Below are 18,231 nucleotides of genomic sequence, written 5' to 3'. Positions count from 1 at the left end.
CAAGGATGGTTTTTGGAGAGGCATGTGAAGAATGAGCCCTAGAGAGAACTGATGAATGGCTAAATGGTGTTGAATAGACCGGGCAGTCAGAGCAGGACAGTGCTGCCTTGGTGGCACTCACCTTCAGCAAGAGATGCGTTTAGCACATCTGATCTAAATGTTTGAGCTAAATGAGCTGTTCAGGGAGGCTCAAGTGGGAGAAACGTTAAACACCTTTCTCAACAGTCCTGCCAGTTAATGGTGGAAGCATTTTATTTTATGATTGCAGCAGGCTATTGAGCTGCTGTAGTAGGTACCTGAAGGGCAGGTGATTTTACCCAAATTGGATAATTTTGATCCATTTATGGCAAGAACAAAAGGGGATAAGTATGCCAGCTACTTTTAGATTTGAGCACACTATAAAGCATGAAGATGTCTCGTATTTTTAAGTCTGAGTTAGCATAAACCAAATTATTTGGACATTAGTTGGCAGTATTATGAAATAAAACACAAAAGTATTCTTTTCTTTTTTTTTTTTTTTTTTGAGATGGAGTCTCACTCTGTTGCCCAGGCTGGAGTGCAGTGGCATGATCTCGGCTAATTGCAGCCTTTGTCTCCCTGGTTCAAGCCCTTCTCCTGCCTCAGCCTCCCAAGTAGCTGGGATTACAAGCATGTGCCACCACACCCGGCTTGGATTTTTAATAGAGACGGGGTCTCACCATGTTAAGCAGGCTGGTCTCAAACTCCTGACCTCAGGTGATCTGCCTGCCTTGTCCTCCCAAAGTGCTGGGATTATAGGTGTGAGCCACCGCACCTGGCCTGAAAATATTCTTTAACCTTCCCCTACATACTGATTATTTGTTTACAATCCCATACTTCGCCATGGAACTTTGAATGTGCACCCCATTGTATGTATGTGAATGTATTTATGAATTTATATGCCTGTAAGAATAGACCCCACTATTCCTTATCCATAATTCAAAAATCCAAAAATATTCTGAAAACAGTTTTTTATAACTGTTTTGATGGCAAGACCTGAGCTGAACTCTGTTTTCCTATTTTTAGTTGCTTTTATACCAACTTGGTACATTTTTATTGCATTTAACATTCCTGCATAAGTACTGTTTGTGGCTTTTTCATGCTGAGGATGTGAGGTAATACATAGTATACATACAGTATCACCTTTCGAAAATCCAAAAAGTTCTGAATTCTGAAACACATTGTCTACTTCATAAAACTTGCACAGGGCCGGGCGCGGTGGCTCAAGCCTGTAATCCCAGCACTTTGGGAGGCCGAGACGGGCGGATCACGAGGTCAGGAGATCGAGACCATCTTGGCTAACACAGTGAAACCCCGTCTCTACTAAAAAATACAAAAAAATAGCCGGGCGAGGTGGCGGGCGCCTGTAGTCCCAGCGACTTGGGAGGCGGAGGCAGGAGAATGGCGCAAACCCGGGAGGCGGAGCTTGCAGTGAGCTGAGATCCGGCCACTGCACTCCAGCCTGGGCGACAGCGCGAGACTCCCTCTCAAAAAAAAAAAAAAAAAAAAAAACTTGCACAGAAAAAAAATGAAATTAAAATAGAAAAAATAAGACTTTGGTATTCTGCTGGGCACCACTGGCTTGTCTGGCCCTTCCCGTGTTGGAGACACTACCCTACATATTTGTCTTGTGGAACTGAATTTCTGCTGGCATATATCCTTATGCCTTTAATATTTGCTAATCTAACCTGCCTTAACTCCTCTTGAAAAGCCCCTTTAGGTTCTTAGGAATTATTAAAATTAAGTAGATTCAAAGTAGTCAGGAAAGCTGTCTTATCCCTCATACCCTTGGAGTGTGTTATGTAACAACCATTAAAAGACACGTGACATAGATGTATGCGTGAAAATTGGGGAGATTTTTGGCTTTGCAACACTAAATTTCCTTTCTTTATGTTAAGTGCCATTATTATAGTGTTTATTCTTGGTAACAGTAACTTTCCTTTTTAATGTTTAGGGTTGATGCCTGCCTAGAGCTCTTGATTAGAACTGGACGGCTGCCAGAAGCTGCCTTCCTGGCCCGAACTTACTTACCCAGTCAGGTTTCAAGGTACAGACTTTTAATTTTAGGAAGAAATGTTTCCAATAAAAAGAGAGCAGACTGACTTAGTCTCTGTTCGGTTCCATGATGTCTATAATAGGGTAGTGAAACTCTGGAGAGAGAATCTCTCAAAAGTCAATCAGAAAGCAGCAGAATCCCTTGCTGATCCAACAGAGTATGAAAACCTATTCCCTGGATTAAAAGAAGCCTTTGTTGTGGAAGAATGGGTGAAGGAAACACATGCTGATCTGTGGCCAGCCAAACAGTACCCACTTGTCACGGTGAGTGGCCAGGATGTCAAGCTTCATTTATTGTAACTACAGGGTGGAAGTACATTCATGACTTCAGATTTTGAACTGCAGTAAATACTTTTTTTAAAATTAAAAGCTGATATCTGGGATTTAGGCCAAGTTCATAGATAAATTATGATTTCAAAATATCTCATTTCATCATTGCTTTATTCTCCGATAGCCAAATGAAGAGAGAAATGTCATGGAAGAGGCAAAAGGCTTTCAGCCCTCAAGATCTACAGCTCAACAGGTCAGCAGAGGACTTCATGTGATAAATTTGGCTGAGATGGTTCACTTTTAAACATCATCTCCCACTTCCTAATTCTGATCATCCTTCTCTTGGGGGAAAACTTTAAATTCCTGAGTAAATTCCCTTGTCTTCACATATATCTTCACTTGGGGTTTCAGGAACTTGATGGGAAACCTGCTTCTCCTACTCCAGTTATTGTGGCCTCCCACACAGCCAACAAAGAAGAAAAGGTAGGTCAGACATCATACTCAAACCTCCCTCTACCCCATCCTCCTCCCATCAATATTTGGAGAATACATAGGCCTCTGTGGTTTAAGTGACAGAATCAAGTTTCAGAGCAGGGGCTTTGAAATGGGAAGATGCTTTTCTTGACTATTAAGAAAATTTTAGTTCCCACTTTGGATCATGAACCCACGGATAACTTTCCTTTAACAGTACTGTAAAACTTAATTACCCTCTTTTGTTTGCAGAGTTTACTCGAACTAGAAGTAGATTTGGATAATTTGGAATTAGAAGATATTGACACAACAGATATCAATCTGGATGAAGATATTTTGGATGACTGACTGTAATGCTTTCCATTTACCTGACTAAACAGATCATTATTATATATAGGTATTGATTGCTACCCTGACCACAGTGCTTTGGACTATGAGACATTTCTTACATTTTTATATGTAAATACTGTGGACCACTGGGAGCATAATGCCCACATCATCTTAAGAAGAGTTTATGTGCAGCATTTAAATCACTGTGTTTTCCTTGTTAACTAAAACAGACATGGGCTTTGATTTTTTTCATACTATTAGACCGTATCTCATAAAACCTTTTGAATTAATGGAAGATACTTTTGTTTCCTTTCTCAGTAATGAAAATAGGCTTCTAGTTTTAGAAGGCTGAGCCGCAACTACACCTTGCCTAGGGATCAGCCCCACTCTCTTTTATTTGCATAACTAAATCTGCATTTTCAAATGCTGTCAATCACATTTTTCTTAGAGCTGAATATCCATGCTGTAATTCTCTAAACCCTTTTTCTTGACCTCATTGCATCATTCCACAAGTCTTGCCCCAATTTTATCTAGCAGCTACCCATTTCTGGAGTCAGGCTGTGAAACCTCTGTTCCTCTGACCTCATTAAGCTGGGGTCTGTCCAAATTACCATCTACCCTATTTGGTAACACACACAAAAAAACAACTTTTTAACTGTACACTCATCTAACATGATTCAAAAAATTCATAACCGGGCACTCAAATATCCTTGTAGCCTAGGAAAGTGAGTAGGGTAGTAATTTTTGCTTTGTAGGGAGAACTACAAATTGATACCTTTTAATCTGGCCATTTTTTAACGTTTAGCTCAATATTAACAGAGAAATGTAGTCAGTATTTAGTAAAATAAATGTATTTTTAAAATATTTTTAGGAAGCTGCAGAATGGCGACTGAGTGCTTCTTGATAAGTTTGCAGTGTTAGTTCTATATAGGCTCCCTTCTGTGCTTCTGTTTTTGCAAAGACCTGTTTAAATTAAAAAGTAAAGTTTTAAAACAATAGGACATATGCTATTTATAAACTTTTTCAATTTTGAGACATCATTAGCATTTCTGTAGTAGCAAAGAGTCCTACTTAAAAAGGTCTTTCAAATTTCACAATTTTTCCCGATTATACACTAATAAACACACATGGACAGAAAAACAATACCCAACACATTTCAAGCAATACTAATTCTAAACACCAGAAGTATCCAAGTAAGACCCTGACATTGTATTAATATTAATACTTCCTGCTAGATCAAAAACCATTAGATTAGAGAGAAATCTGGAGGCTAAAAGTTACCAAACTGATTTTTCACTTTAAAGAATATTTTCTCCAAAAACATTGTGCTTTATCAGGTTCATAAAGAAAATCAGTACTGTGGTTTCTCTCTACTCTTCCTAGGATGTCATCACAGGTCATTGTTTCCTTAGTAAAACTTACAACTGTTTTGCAGCATGCAAACAGTATTACCAGGATAGAAGCCAGTTCCACAAAACCACGTATATTCTGGGTATTAGAAGAGATGAAATTATACAATCTCCTCCCCTTCCCTTCCTGAAAAAATCATCTCAACTCTCAGCATTTACAGATAAATGTATATAAGCCCATGGTTTTGAGAGGTGTGCAGCTCCAAAATGAAGAACAGCTAAGGCTTGGTGATATACAAGCATCACACTCTCCACTTCTTGACACATGCCCATTTCCCCCGATGTGATGTGACCACACAAAGACAGGAAGCTGCTCTGGGGGACATGTGCTACTTAGTCCTCTACCCTGTCGTGCTGGTGACTTGAACACCTCAGATGCAGCTCAGCCCTTCCAATGCTCCAAAGAACAAGGGGGCTGCTCCCTGCACTGTCGGAACTTCTCTGGACTCCAGCTGCTAGCCACATCACTCAACCTACTTTACTGCACTCTAACCCCCTCCTCCCCTGTTTCTGTTGTCCAGGCTGAAGAAATAGGGGGACAAATCATACTGATGTTTTCAAGACCACAGATGTCCCATATTCACAAATCTGTTTAGTTACCATTAATTATGACCCAATTCTGAATTTTTCCCAACTCAATTACTACCACAAAACAACCAATATGGAAAAAAAAACTTTACCTTGATTAAATTTATTCCCTCAGCAGCCTGATCCTTGGCCTCTTGAGCCGACTGGCCGTCTGGATGGAGTATGTGATACAGCTGGACCAAGCTGGTTGCATCATCGATTCTGAGAACGAAAGGGTTTAATGTTATCTAAGGGTTTTCTTCATTTGATTCACAGTCCTGTAAAAGTGTCTGCCAACTTCAAACTACATTTCAGACTTTCCTCAGGCTGGGGGTATTGGGGAAGGACCTTCACTTTTACAGTTTCAAAAGCATTTTCAGGAAAATTGACTAATTTAGGCCTCACACCAACTCCGTGAGGCAGGTAGGGCAGGAGTCATTGCAGGAAGTGTCCAATTTATGAAAGTGAATATATTCCAAATGTGGCTATATCCTTTTTGGGAAAAGAGCATCATTTCTCACAGAAACAACATTCCTAATGGTAGATAATTTCCACGCCAGCTCACTTCACCAGCATGTAATAGTCTAACCCAACTCAGAGGACAGAAATACAGCTTCATCCCACATAAGCAGGAGGGTGGTGGTCACAGGGAGCTCAAAGTCACTTGCCTCTAAGTGACATCTGCTAACAGAGACAAATGCCTCTACAAGAGCCCCCCTAAGGTTCCAAGGAAAGACTTTCAGGCCACCAGACTATTCACAGGAACGGATTAGTAAAATAACTAGCATCCTAGTGAAGCAAATTTGAAATCATACACACACATCAGACAAAAAGGAAAATCGGGTTCTACATCAGTAATCTAACTTCAGCATCACACAACTACCTAGGAAAAAGCCAGAACAAGAATTCAGTTCTTCTGGTTTGTACTTCTCAGAAATGTATAAACAATTTTTATCAACATTAAAACTTTCCTAGCAAAACCAAACAATCACTATCTTCTCACACTGCTGACACTTTCCCACCATTTGCCATTTCATCACTGGAGGGCATATAAAAATAACATGCAAAATGCTTGTGCTCTTGAGGCTCTGCTATATACACTAAGTGAACTACTGGCTTCCAGTTGGGAATGGAGGGCTGAGGACACCCTAATTCAGTGCTTCCGCAGCTAGCACTCTTCAGCCTTCCCTGTGTTCCCTTTACCTGAGCTGGGGGATGAAGGGCAGGGTGACAGTGGGAGTAAGTATAGAATTCCTCAAGCCTTGGAAGCCTTACAGAAATGCTCTGGGCTTATCCTGAGGCTCATGTACTCTAAAGGCCATCTCTTGGGAAAACAGCTGTTGGTATAGTAAAGCTTTTTTGGGGGGGGGGGGGGGAATAAAAAATATTCATTACAAATCTATTGTGCTTGTATAATCTAACAAAGTCTACTAAATGTAGCAATGAAATGTCTCCCCAGTAAAAAATTAAAATTCCCTTTGGAGCTTAGGCGTGTGGCCTTATAAACAGCTTAACTGGATTGCTACCTGTTGGTATGTTCAGGGCTTCATTAGGTTCATGCTGAAGTATAATGCCTGTGCCTCACAGAACAATTTAAATTTAGCTTAACACCCCACCCATACTTCAAGAGCAAATAAATTATATTTCAAAAAGATTTTAAAAGAATCTCAATATAAAAACTAACAGTGGGACTTGAGTCTGGAATAAATGTGTGCAGAATCCTAATTCTTGCCTGAGCTTCATTCAGTGAGGATATGCACCCTCTACTGTCCAGCCTGGGATTTGCAGTAAGCTCACTGATCTGTTCAGAATGACCACAGGAGGGCCTTTACCTAGGAATAGCAGGAAAAGCTAAGTACCCAAACTTCCCTCCCAGTAAGCATGAATTGCTTCAGATGTAAAGCTTACATGTGATGAGTAACACTATAATATTTATTAATACACCCCAATAAAGAACTTTAATTTTCAAACATTTCTGTATCGCTCTAATTTTTTATAAGAACATACTGTTTTAATAATAAAACAACTTCAGAATGATTAAACTCAAGAAACTTTATAAGTGCAAAATTCATTCACAGGAGATAATGCACATGAAGGCAAGTCACTTGAGCGTCCCCATCACCACAGCCCCAGTTATGGGGTATGAAGGTGTATTTCTGCCCTCTGATTATATTGCACTACATATGCTGGTGAAATGGGCTGGCCTGGAAATCATCATCATTAGGAATGTTGTTTCTATGAGACATGCTGCCCTTTTTCCAAGTATGGGCTGTATTTTATTCTGAAGATAAGTTCTGTGGAACTTTCAGTTCTACATGCCTTACCTTTGTGTATATGGTTTGTATTACATGTTAGGATACTCCGGGAGTCAAAAACTAACAGTCTGAAGGTGGCAGTAATCTCAAAACTGTCTTGTAGTTCAGACTTTTGAGTCCAGCAAGGGCTTTTTGTAGAAAGTTGATTTTCTTACTACAGCCATGCTACTTCCTTGTCATTTTGGCCTTCCTAAATCAACTGATAGAAAGATGCTCAAAAACTATTTTCTCTTCAGTTTTATTACAAGTTGTATTATTATTTCCAGCTAGAAGCCTGGGAGCACACCAGCTTCATGCTAAAATACAACAGATATTTTTTTGTTTCACGCTACTCTGAAAAGCAGCTTTTTTGATGCCTTAAAAATCTTGTAAAAGCAAGGGTATCAAAAGTATTTTCATAAGTTAAAGGATGGTGTTTACTGAAAAGCCCTAGAAATAGTTCTACCAGAAAATAACCACAGAGCTTATTTCTACTTCTTTACATTTCCTATTTAATCCTCCTTTCAGAATCTGGCAAGTTCACCAACCTAGAAGCATTGGTGACCTCAGGATAAGTTATTATTGAGGGTTTACAGTACAGATCCAAAGCCACTTACTCTTTCAAGAGTCTAGCACTGTTTATATAAAAGCAAAAACTAGGAGAGCTAGGTTATTATACTAAAAGAAAAACTCCATAAGCTGAGGTTAGCAAGCACTAGACAGTACACTGTTATCATTGGAAAATACCATAGCTTAAATACAGATGAACTCTTAGGGCAATAAGAATGATTCTTTCACTTACTAAGATCATACTTACAAATCTCTCTGAATCTGGTCAATCAGCAAACCATCAATCTTTTTATTATTTACAAAATACCACACCATTCCACCAAAGTATCTTGTTGAACGTAAAAGGTCATATTTTCCGTGTTTATCTATATCTTCATAGGTCTTGTGATGAACCTATCCACATAAAATGCAACTTTTCAGAAACATGAACATAAAAAGATGTATGCAGCATTATTCAACGTACACTGATTAGCATGAGTGCTGCCCAAGCAAGTAAAACCACGTCTACTTACAGTTGCCTCCATATCATTAACCAATAGGTATAATTTAAACCATTCCTAGTACAACCCACCTTAGGGGAGAAGGAGGATTCTACTAAGAAAGAATTTTGGCCAGGCACGGTGTCTCATGCCTGTAATCCCAACACTTTGGGAGGCTGAGGTGGGAGGACTGCTTGAGCAGTCCTCATCTCTAGGAAAATGTTTTAAAAAATTAGTTGGGCATGGTAGGCCATGGAATAAGACCCTGTCTTTAAAAAAATAAAAAAGAGAAGAATTTGTCTAAATGACAGCAAGTCTGTGCCTTCTCTACTGTAGAAGTATGTGGCAGCCTGGAGCAAGATACCAAACATAGCCATATTAATTACTTTTTGGCAGGCCAACTGTAATTTATTAAGCACCAATTATGCATATAGAGACCACTGGAAATAATGTAGCGCCCACTTCTTGGTCACTATTGGAGAAAATTAATCAAGAATATCTTTTCACTACTCTCCCTTTCCCCTATCCCTCCCATCAACTACCCTTTTCTACCAGCTAGCCCATTCCATCTTACTAAAAGTCCTTCAGTCCTCCTTCCAGATTGATCTTCTTAAATGAAGGTTCTAATGGGGGCATTCCTCTGTTCAAAAGGCTTTCAAAGGTCTGCTGACTGAATTCCAGATTCCTCAGCCTAGCATCTGAGGTCACCTATGATGTGGCTGCATCCACCTTCCTAGCTTAATCTTGAATCACTCCCCTACATATACATGCCACAACATTTCCTACACTTCTAGAACCCTCCTTAACACCCCTATGAAGTCTTTCTTCAAAGAATTTGTAATCTTTTAATGTCTACCATTTTAGGCCTGAGGAGATAATTATCTGTATACGTACTAGCACCTTTCCCCGCAGCCATATCTGGACTGCTGGCTTTGGCACAGCATACCCTATCCTAGTTCGTGGCATCACCTATACGCCCAAAACAATACCTTACATATAGAAGGTACTAATGAATACTTACTGAGCTGTAAGACAAACACACTGTACTTTGGCAAAAGTTTAGTAAATAATTTGATTCCTATATGGTAAACTTTTTAAGAGAATAGACTTTGTCATCAAACTTGGGTTATCGAACTACCCTACCACTTAGTAGCTATGCAACTTTCAGCAAGCTACTTAACTCTACAAGCTTAAATTCCTTCATCTTTAATCAAGGGTGGTTGTGATGATAAAATATATATCTGGCACACATCTGTACTCAACAGATTTTCAGGTATTTCTCTTCCCTTTCCCCTGTATCAAAACTTATAACCAAATTCGTTGAGCTAGATTAAAAATCAGACTCATAACCATACTTAAGCCTACATTTTAGAAACTAAAATATACTCACCTTGATATACTCAGTGGAATCTGGCTCAAACTGGGCAAAGCAGAGATTGAGGACATCAACATGCCTGTCCCGACTATACATAGTCTAAAAACCACACAGCAGAGTTAGCATCACATGAGAACACTGAAGTTCAGCACCTGTTCTGATGCCATGACAGGCCTGCCCACCCACATACTGGCCACTCCGTGCTCATGAAGAAGCATAAAGAAATAACACAGGCTTTGTAATTGTCACACCTAGATTCAAATTCCAGCTAAGCCAATTAGGAGAGAACCCTAGTACAACCCATCTTAGGTGGGAAGGAGGATTCTATTAAGAAAGAAGTCAGCCGGGTGTGGTGGCCCACACCTGTAATCCCAGCACTTTGGGAGGCGGAGCGGGGGGGGGGGGGGGGGGGGGGGGGGGGGCGAACCATGAGGTCAGGAGTTCGAGACCAGCCTGGCCAACATGGTGAAACCCCGTCTCTACTAAAAATAGAAAAATTAGCCGGATGTGGTGGCGGGCACCTGCAATCCCAGCTACTCGGGAGGCTGAGGCAGGAGAATCGCTTGAGACTGGAAGGCAGAGGTTGCAGTGAGCTGAGATCCCGCCACTGCACTGCAGCCTGGGCGAAAGGAGCGAAACTCCGTCTCAAAAAAAAAAAAACAAAGAAGTCAAGTTACCATTAGAAATGTTTATCTGGATCAAGGCACAAAGCCAACTGGTTCTACAAATAAATCGCCGCCACTGGCTCTAAAATATAAAACCTAAGTCACCTTACCCTAAGATTTTCTTCCTTGAAAATTATTGGTGTCAAAACTTTACGACCTTCTTTTGGGAAATAAATTTGTATCATCCGGTCCCGTTCTTCCCAAGAGGCTTTGCGTAGTGTGCCACTTGGTTCTCTAACGACAATAAAACGCTCCTAAAATAGAAAAACATAATCAAGGATGCGTTTGTGAGGACTTATTTTTAGTTCCTGTGTCCCACTAAGGCCATTATAAGAATAATTTGCAATCAACAATATAAAATGCAATCATGCATATGAGTTCAATGATAATTTTAAACCTCAAAGACTTGGCAAGGTTTGATACTTCCTTCACTAATCACTGCTGTGCATCTGACAATCAGAAATCTAAAATGAAAGTATTCAGTAAGTACCAACTATAGTGCTAACGTGAGTTCGATACAAAAAAAGCTAAGCTGAGATTCATCTATATGCATTTTAGAGGAAAGAAGTGCTATGACCTTTCCAAACTTTCATTTCTCTATCCCAAAATCTCAACTAAACAGATTTTACTACTTTATGATCTATGTTTAAAGTCCTTGGGATAAAAGGAAAAAACCCAAGAATGGGGAGTCTTATTTCTACACTTCTATGATTTCTCATATTGGCATGAGACGTAAACATGTCTGAGAGGCTGTCTGGTCCACCTGTCTGGTCACTTCGCTCTTCCAACTGCCAAGTCCCAGGCCATGGGATCACTTCCTCCTCTAAATTCTACCTACTTTTTATACCATTCAACTGGAAATTTATGCTGGGCAAGATTTTTGGCACCCCTCAGATATTATAATATAACTGGAAAAGGGCAGGAAATGTGTATTATAATTTTTTGCAATACCCAGAGTGGCATATATGGAGCTTCGCACACTGCTAATTGATACACACCTGATTAATGTATAAATTAACCAAACCATACTGACTCTCAACTTTTCAGAGATGTAGGAGTCTCTAAATATGTTCTCAAGATAACATAATTAAAACTTTCATCAACAGTCAATCAGGAAAAAAAAGCACATGCCAACGTAATACAATTTTTCCTCAGAAGGATTTTGGTAATTTGAGAAACCTGAATTTCAAGTTCCTTTTCTCCCTTTCAAGTTACAAAATGCTTCCCAACCAGCCTTCATAGCACTGCAAACATATATTAAAGCATCACAAAGCAAAAACTGTAATTAAAATTGAAACTCTGTGACTCATGTTCATTATGTCAAGTATACAGATGGCTGGTGTTGAACACAGCTCAAATCATTTTCTAACCATAATCATGTATAATAAAAGATTAATATGGAGTGGACCTTCTCCCAAACTCAGCCTTCTATAGTGTTCTAATGCATTCTGTGGGCTGAACTGTAAACTACTCTCTTTTTATTCTTTACTTGCAAAGGCTCAAATACAAAACTGATATATTTCTAAAATGCCAGAGTGTTCTTTTAAATTTGCAATCAAGGAAAGAGGAGCCAGAGAATAACAATCACAACAGAAGAAGTGGTGATGCCTGAAAATTATCTGAGAAACATCTGTCATTCTTACTGAAAATTCTGGAAAGTGAAAATCCTTTAGGATGATTGAGTTTCTTGGCATCATCAAGGAATTTATAGGACAGAAACATTCTATCTTCTCAAAAAGCTTCAGCTAAAGAAATCCATCTAACTTAGGCAAAAAGAGTCTCCAGATTCCACTGCCTTATAGATTTTTATCCATTTGTGGTTTGGGATGGGTTTCTGTCTGTATCTGTGTACCCCTTGTTCTGCCTCAGCACATCTGGAATCTGGAAAATATTGTGCCTATTATCTGCTGAGAAATGGTAGCATCATAACATGGGGCTGGTCTGCATTTCTCATGCCTCTTATAGTGTGTCTTCCAGAAGGGTCTCACCCAGTCAGAGGAAATCTGGTTTGGACGCATCAGAGACAGCCAGGTCACATCATCTCTCAAGCCCTTCTCCACATGGTATTTCAAACACAGATCATTTTGCAAGTAGACATATACTCACCCGGTGTGGTATGCTATATGATATATCAGTAAACACATATTTGGTTGTTTCTGTTCCTTCCAAAATCGTATCTTCAGCTAACACATCATTTATTGGTACTCGCTCTTCCAGAACCGGTGGCATTTTTAATCGTACTTTAGCTGCCTCAACTGCCTGTCTTGTAGCCTAATGAAAGAAAATATTTATTAAGGAAAGCCACAAGGTTACATAACAGAAGGATCATCTGACAAAAGCAGATACTAATAAAAAATGCAAAAAACTTCAAAGAAAAGAAGCTGTAGCCACAAATCAGTGAGTAAAACACCAAACCTGGACTTGTGAGCCCTGGCCTTTGCCTCTGCGATGTGGCTGAGACCACCAGCTATAGGCTCAACCATTATCAAAACCACAAAGGAATGCTTTGAGCAAAGCCAGGCTACAAAAGCTGCTCGAAACAGAATAAAAGAATGCAGTTTTTGGGTGCTTACTATGGCCAGATATTGTTCAAATAGTCTCAATGTATTTGGCTCATTTAATGGCCTCAATTACCTTATGAGTTACGTGCAATTGTTATCATCTACATTTTACATAAGAAAAACCAGAGGCACACAGATGTTAAGTAAATTGCTAGGAAATTGCAGCACTGGTATTTGAACCTAGACAACCCAACTTCAAAGCCCATTCTCTTAACCACTGACTACACTGCTTCATGCCATACTGTTAACAGCGGTTACCTCTAGGAGGTGAAAAGGGGGACTTTTACTCTTCATGTAATCTACTACTGGAGAGAGAGATATATATTTTGCTGACTATAAATTACTTTTGAATCAGAAAGATGAGTATTAATGCTTTACATATTCATACATCAAAGTGTTTTCCACAAAGCAGTACCCATGGTACTGAGGAGGACACTGGTGCCTGGAAAACATCCTGTTTCCATGCAGGATCTCACAGTATCCCCAAAGCTTCAGCTCCAAGGCAGATCACAGTAGATGTTTCTCCAGGAAGGAAGCTGGAGCAAGCAGGACAAAGGAAGGGTGCTCAGGCTGGCTTGAGAGGACAGAGGATACTCTCTGAATACCCAGACCTGATCCATACGCCCTAGTCTGCTCAATTCCAGCCATGCTCCCTGCCCCTCTCTGGCTGACTACTCACATTTCTTTTCTCAGTCCTATGCCTGGTACTACCTTTCACTAGTGCCTATGGAAGAATAGCTATAAGCATCTGGAGGGGCCTCTAGAAATGTTGTTTAACCCCTTAAAGAAAGGTATTCTAACAATATTCCTGCATTCACGTACCTCTTCCAACTGTGCCTGAGTCATTAGCTTATAGGTTGGTGGCTTCAGTTCTTGTACAGCTGGTTTAAAAGTCTTCTGCAAGTTCAAGCCTGTCATTTTTGTGAGTATGCTTTGAACTTCCTCATCCATAAATGTAGGTTTCTTGGTCTCTGGGCTACCAGATTCTGCTAAAATGGACTTTAGTAAATAAGAAGCTGACAAAAACAACAAGCTAACAAGACTTCTAAATAGAAAAGTAAGTTAACAATAAAAAGCATTAGCACAATGTCTACCTTGGCACTGCAAAATGCTAATACCTATGAGATGCATTCATTCATTTCTTCATTTAAGATTTACTGATCTTTCATTACGATAAGGAGATAGACTCAGTCTCTGCGAAAAGGATAGGCTATTAGAGGAAGTAACAGGAATAAAGTAATTAATGTAATAACTGTAATGGTTGCTGCCACTTACAAAGTTGTCTCCTATATGGCAGATATAACATACATTTTCAGGAATGCTTATAACCACTCACAAAATACGTACTGATAAACCCAATTTCATAAATGAGGATGCTGAAGCCTACCAAAAGACAACTAGCTATTAAGTGATAGAGTCAAAATTTAAACCAAGGTTTGTCTGGTTCTGGATCCTAGATGGTTTCCAATTTATCATAGTGCTCCTCGGTGTAAGTGGGAGGTGTGGGGAGACATAATGTGAGAGGTATGGTATACAGGAGAAGTATGGGGCTTGGGTGATTGCAGAGGAAGAAACTCAGCATAGCCTGAACTAGGGATGGGCGTGACAGGGTCAAAGAAAGCGTCCAAAGAGCCTAATCATGGTAGAGAAAAAAGGGAGGTAAAGTCTAGGCTAAGAGACTGCAGCTAGGAAAGAGAGACTTGGTTCACTGGACATGATACTGAAGAGGCCGTGTGGTATTATGGAAGAGCCTTTGACATAAGCAGAGAATCAAATCTTAGCTCTGCCTCATGCAGTTTGCCTGCTGCTTTGCCTAACTTCTACTTCCATTTCCATTAGCAAAAAAGAAAGAAAAAGTCATTTGTTCCTAGTCACCTCTTCCTCTCCCAGTCCTACAAATGTTGGTATCCCTACAGATTCTGAACGATGTCCTTTTCTCCCTTCTCAGATTCCTACTCGAGATGATTTCTCCTATCCTCCCATGACTTCAATTACCTTTATATGCCAGAAACTCTAAAATCTGAATCTCCAGCAAAGATCACCTTCCATCCAATTACCCAAGCTCTCTCATGTACTTGAATACTGCCAAGTCAGAACCCATCAACTTTCCCTTGTCTCAAACCTGCATTTTCTACTGTTCCCTATTTCAGCATCATCCAGTAGGTCATACAGGCCAGAAATCTTAGTCATTCCTAAATTCTCCCTGATCCTCCAGATCTAGCCAATAGCAATAGTAATAACGATAGTAATCAAATAGCTGTAGTAATAATAACAGTAATTATAAGAGCTACCATTTATTAGCTATTTACTACATGCCAATACTGACTGAACTAAGTACTTTACACATTCAGCCCATTTAATACTCACAACAACCCACGAGGTAACACTACGATTATCCTCATTTTACAAAAAAACAAAACAAAACAAAAAAAAAAAACACTGGCAGAGAATATACTGATTGTTTGCCTTCATAAATCTCATTTTAATCCTCCATTTCCCACTGCTACTACTCTAGTCAAGGCCATCCTCATCTCTTGCATCAGCCTCCCTTTCTCCATTCTGGCCCCACTACAGATCATTCTCCACAGAGCAACCAGAGTAATCTCTTTAAAATGTAATCAAGATTACTCCCAAGCTTAAAATTCACGAATGGCTTCCAACATCATTTAGAAAACATGTTAAGATGGTCTGCTTACTTACACTATGTCTCTCACTAAGTGATGTGCTCTATGAAGACCAGAACCTTGTGTAATACTCATCTCTGGCACCCAGAGTTCCTTAGGGTATCCAGCACACAGCAGGTGCTCAACACTACTCTCTCCTCAGTCTCACCCATTCGCTCAGCTTTAGTTACCATTTTTACTCCGATGTTCCTCACTTTGTATCTAACTCCATACTGAACAGATGACTCTCAAAGTCACCTCAAATTTAATGTGTCCCAAATAGGTTTAATTCTGCCTCCTTTCCCATCTCCTGATCTCATCTACTCCTGCAGTACCCCCCGCCCCAAAATAACGGTTCCAACAATTAATCTTCTCCATCTTGGTGTAAATGGGACAAACCTCTATTCCAGTCAAAAACTTAAGAAACAATCCTAATTTGTCCCTTTAAACTCATATCCAAAGCCTTAATCAAGCCTTATCAATCCTACCTCCAAAATGGGTTCCCAAATATCTGTGCTCAGTCTCATTTCTGGACATCTGCTATTGTCTCTTATGCTTGAGAAGCTTCTTGCTTTCTCCTTAGCATGGCTAACCAGCACTCGCTTTGGTCATATTTGCCAGGAACCCTTCCCTGACCTTCCAACCTAGTTTGAGTGCCTCTCCTGTGTGCGTCCCCTATCACAGCCTGGGTCACACTGCACTGCCAATTCCCCATGGACATGAGTTCCCATAGGGAAAGGTCTGTGTCAGTCTTAGTTTGCCATATCCCACGGGGCTTAGCAGAGTACTCTGCAAGGAGCGGAACTCAGGCACTGTAGCTGAGTGAGTGAACGAATGAACAGGTATGCAGGTGAGGACAAACTCCACAGGTACAGAAGGAAGACAGCCGAATCTGAGGAAGCGCTACGACACGTGTCGCAGAGGCTACCGCGTGGTTTTCGCCTGCCAGAAACAGGATCTACGTCTCCCAGAAGAACGCCCCAGCGAAAGTCCGGAAGGTCACTTACCGGCCTCGGAGCTGAACCGGCAGCGTGGCAGCCCCACCTCGAAAGAGCAAGGTAGCGGTTGGAGCAGGCCACCGTGCCAGGGCTGGATTCGAGCCCGGAAACAGACCCTTTTCATGCCTGGAGAACCCCTCAGGAGGTTCCACAGCGACACAGTGGTTCTGAGGGGCGCCATGATTATCAGCGGCCACTTGCGCCGGAGGTGGCTGGGAGGGATTTCCGAGTCACGCCCGGTTCTTGCAGCATTCTGGGAAATGTAGTCTAGTTAAAGGCGGAGAGGGCCGGAAGTCTTCCGGGCCCTTGTAGATTGTTTCTTCTAAACCACTTATTCACAAGCAGATGGTGTTTTATGTCCTTCCCTATGCATAAAGTTAAAACTTACACCTTTTTCCCTATATGCTCTTTTTCCTACCCGTTTCCACCGTTCTAAGTAACAAATTTCCGGCCAGGCGCGGTGGCTCATGCCTGTAATCCCAGCAGTTTGGGAGGCCAAGGCGGGAGGATCACCTGAGGTCAGGAGTTCGAGATCAGCCTGGCCAACGTGGTGAAACCGCGTCTCTACTAAAAATACAAAAATTAGCCAGGCATGCTGGTGGGTGCCTGTAATCCCAGCTACTCGGGAGGCTGAGGCAGGAGAATCGCTTGAACCCGGGAGACAAAGGTTGCAGTGAGCCAAGATCATGCCATTACACTCCAGCCCAGGTGACAAAGAAAGACTCCATCTCAAATAAACAAACAAAGAAACACTCTAGCCTGGGTGACAGAGTGAGGCTCTGTCTCAAATAAATAAATAATTTATGTATTCCACTTCCTGCTCAAAACTTCTCCCCCATCCTCAGGTTTAAATCCAACTACTTTTTAAATTTCTCCATCCACACTGCTCACACGCACCCTAAATCTAACTTCTGATTCCAAGCCCCGATTACCACCACCACCACTTGCCACTGCCAATTCATACACCTGATTCTCTGTCTCATTACTTACTCCTTTCCTTTATAGCCCGTTTTACAATCTGTTATTTTGCTATTTATCTGCTTATTTCTTTTTCTCACCCCATGAAGACAGTGACTCTACATATTTTATTGCAATATCACCTAGCCTAGTACATCTATGTGCACAGTAAACTTTTGTTGAATAAATGAATGATTAAATGATTCTTTATATTTTTTCCAACTATCCAGGATGTGCAGGTCTTATCTTTCTCTAGACTATAGATTGGTGCCTGTGCTAAGCACTTATCCCAAGGCCTGGCAAAACAGGGTGTTAGTAAACTCTTGTTTGAATTAGCTGAATGAATAGACTCACCTTCCAGACTCACCTATTTTCCCGCAAGTCAGCATTAACATTAACCATGCTGTTTATGAACTCATTTCCTATTTGGGAGGGGAAGGGAGAGCACTAGGTTTGGTGCCTATTTAGGCAAGTCTGCTGCCCTGCACATCCCAATGCTTACACATGATAGCAGGTGTCAGAGACTAGTGGTAGGATGAATGCAGGTGT

General features: G+C 40.7%; 2 protein-coding genes across 3 annotated transcripts in view; one reads left to right on the top strand and one right to left on the bottom strand.

Moving 5' to 3' along the window:
- Positions 1 to 3,439, top strand: part of COPB2 (COPI coat complex subunit beta 2) — a 34,233-nt gene extending 30,794 nt beyond the window's left edge. Inside the window, exons 18-22 of the mRNA XM_045386878.2 lie at positions 1,973 to 2,065; positions 2,157 to 2,337; positions 2,528 to 2,596; positions 2,755 to 2,826; positions 3,067 to 3,439. Coding sequence (XP_045242813.1) covers positions 1,973 to 2,065; positions 2,157 to 2,337; positions 2,528 to 2,596; positions 2,755 to 2,826; positions 3,067 to 3,162 — 511 coding nt within the window. The 3' untranslated portion in view covers positions 3,163 to 3,439. The remainder of the gene's footprint in view (positions 1 to 1,972; positions 2,066 to 2,156; positions 2,338 to 2,527; positions 2,597 to 2,754; positions 2,827 to 3,066) is intronic.
- Positions 2,496 to 16,913, bottom strand: MRPS22 (mitochondrial ribosomal protein S22). 2 transcript variants are annotated; one of them, XM_005545915.5, is made up of 8 exons: positions 16,735 to 16,913; positions 13,887 to 14,053; positions 12,610 to 12,774; positions 10,614 to 10,757; positions 9,854 to 9,937; positions 8,232 to 8,377; positions 5,234 to 5,342; positions 2,496 to 4,107 (listed from the first exon to the last, which is right to left on the bottom strand). In XM_005545915.5, the coding sequence occupies exons 1-8, from the start codon at positions 16,904 to 16,906 to the stop codon at positions 4,012 to 4,014; spliced, it is 1,083 nt and encodes a 360-aa protein (XP_005545972.2). In that variant the 5' UTR covers positions 16,907 to 16,913; the 3' UTR covers positions 2,496 to 4,011. The 2 variants fall into 2 exon arrangements, with proteins under 2 accessions (XP_005545972.2, XP_005545973.2); XM_005545916.5 differs by having other exon boundaries at positions 13,887 to 14,050.
- Between the last annotated feature and the right edge of the window lie 1,318 nt (positions 16,914 to 18,231).

Source organism: Macaca fascicularis, chromosome 2 (assembly GCF_037993035.2).
Source record: "Macaca fascicularis isolate 582-1 chromosome 2, T2T-MFA8v1.1".
NCBI lineage: Eukaryota > Metazoa > Chordata > Mammalia > Primates > Cercopithecidae > Macaca > Macaca fascicularis.
Note: the sequence above shows the minus strand (reverse complement) of the source record. Positions and strands in the feature narration are given on the sequence as shown.

What these genes read in the sequence shown, in the direction of transcription:
- MRPS22 (XM_005545915.5), bottom strand. Translation starts at nt 16,906, where the DNA reads ATGGCGCCCCTCAGAACCACTGTGTCGCTGTGGAACCTCCTGAGGGGT. An exon ending in CTCAGGCACAGTTGGAAGAG is followed by an intron (nt 12,775 to 13,886) that starts GTACGTGAATGC and finishes TTCTTTCATTAG; the next exon opens with GCTACAAGACAGGCAGTTGA. An exon ending in TCAAGGAAGAAAATCTTAGG is followed by an intron (nt 9,938 to 10,613) that starts GTAAGGTGACTT and finishes TGTGGTTTTTAG; the next exon opens with ACTATGTATAGTCGGGACAG.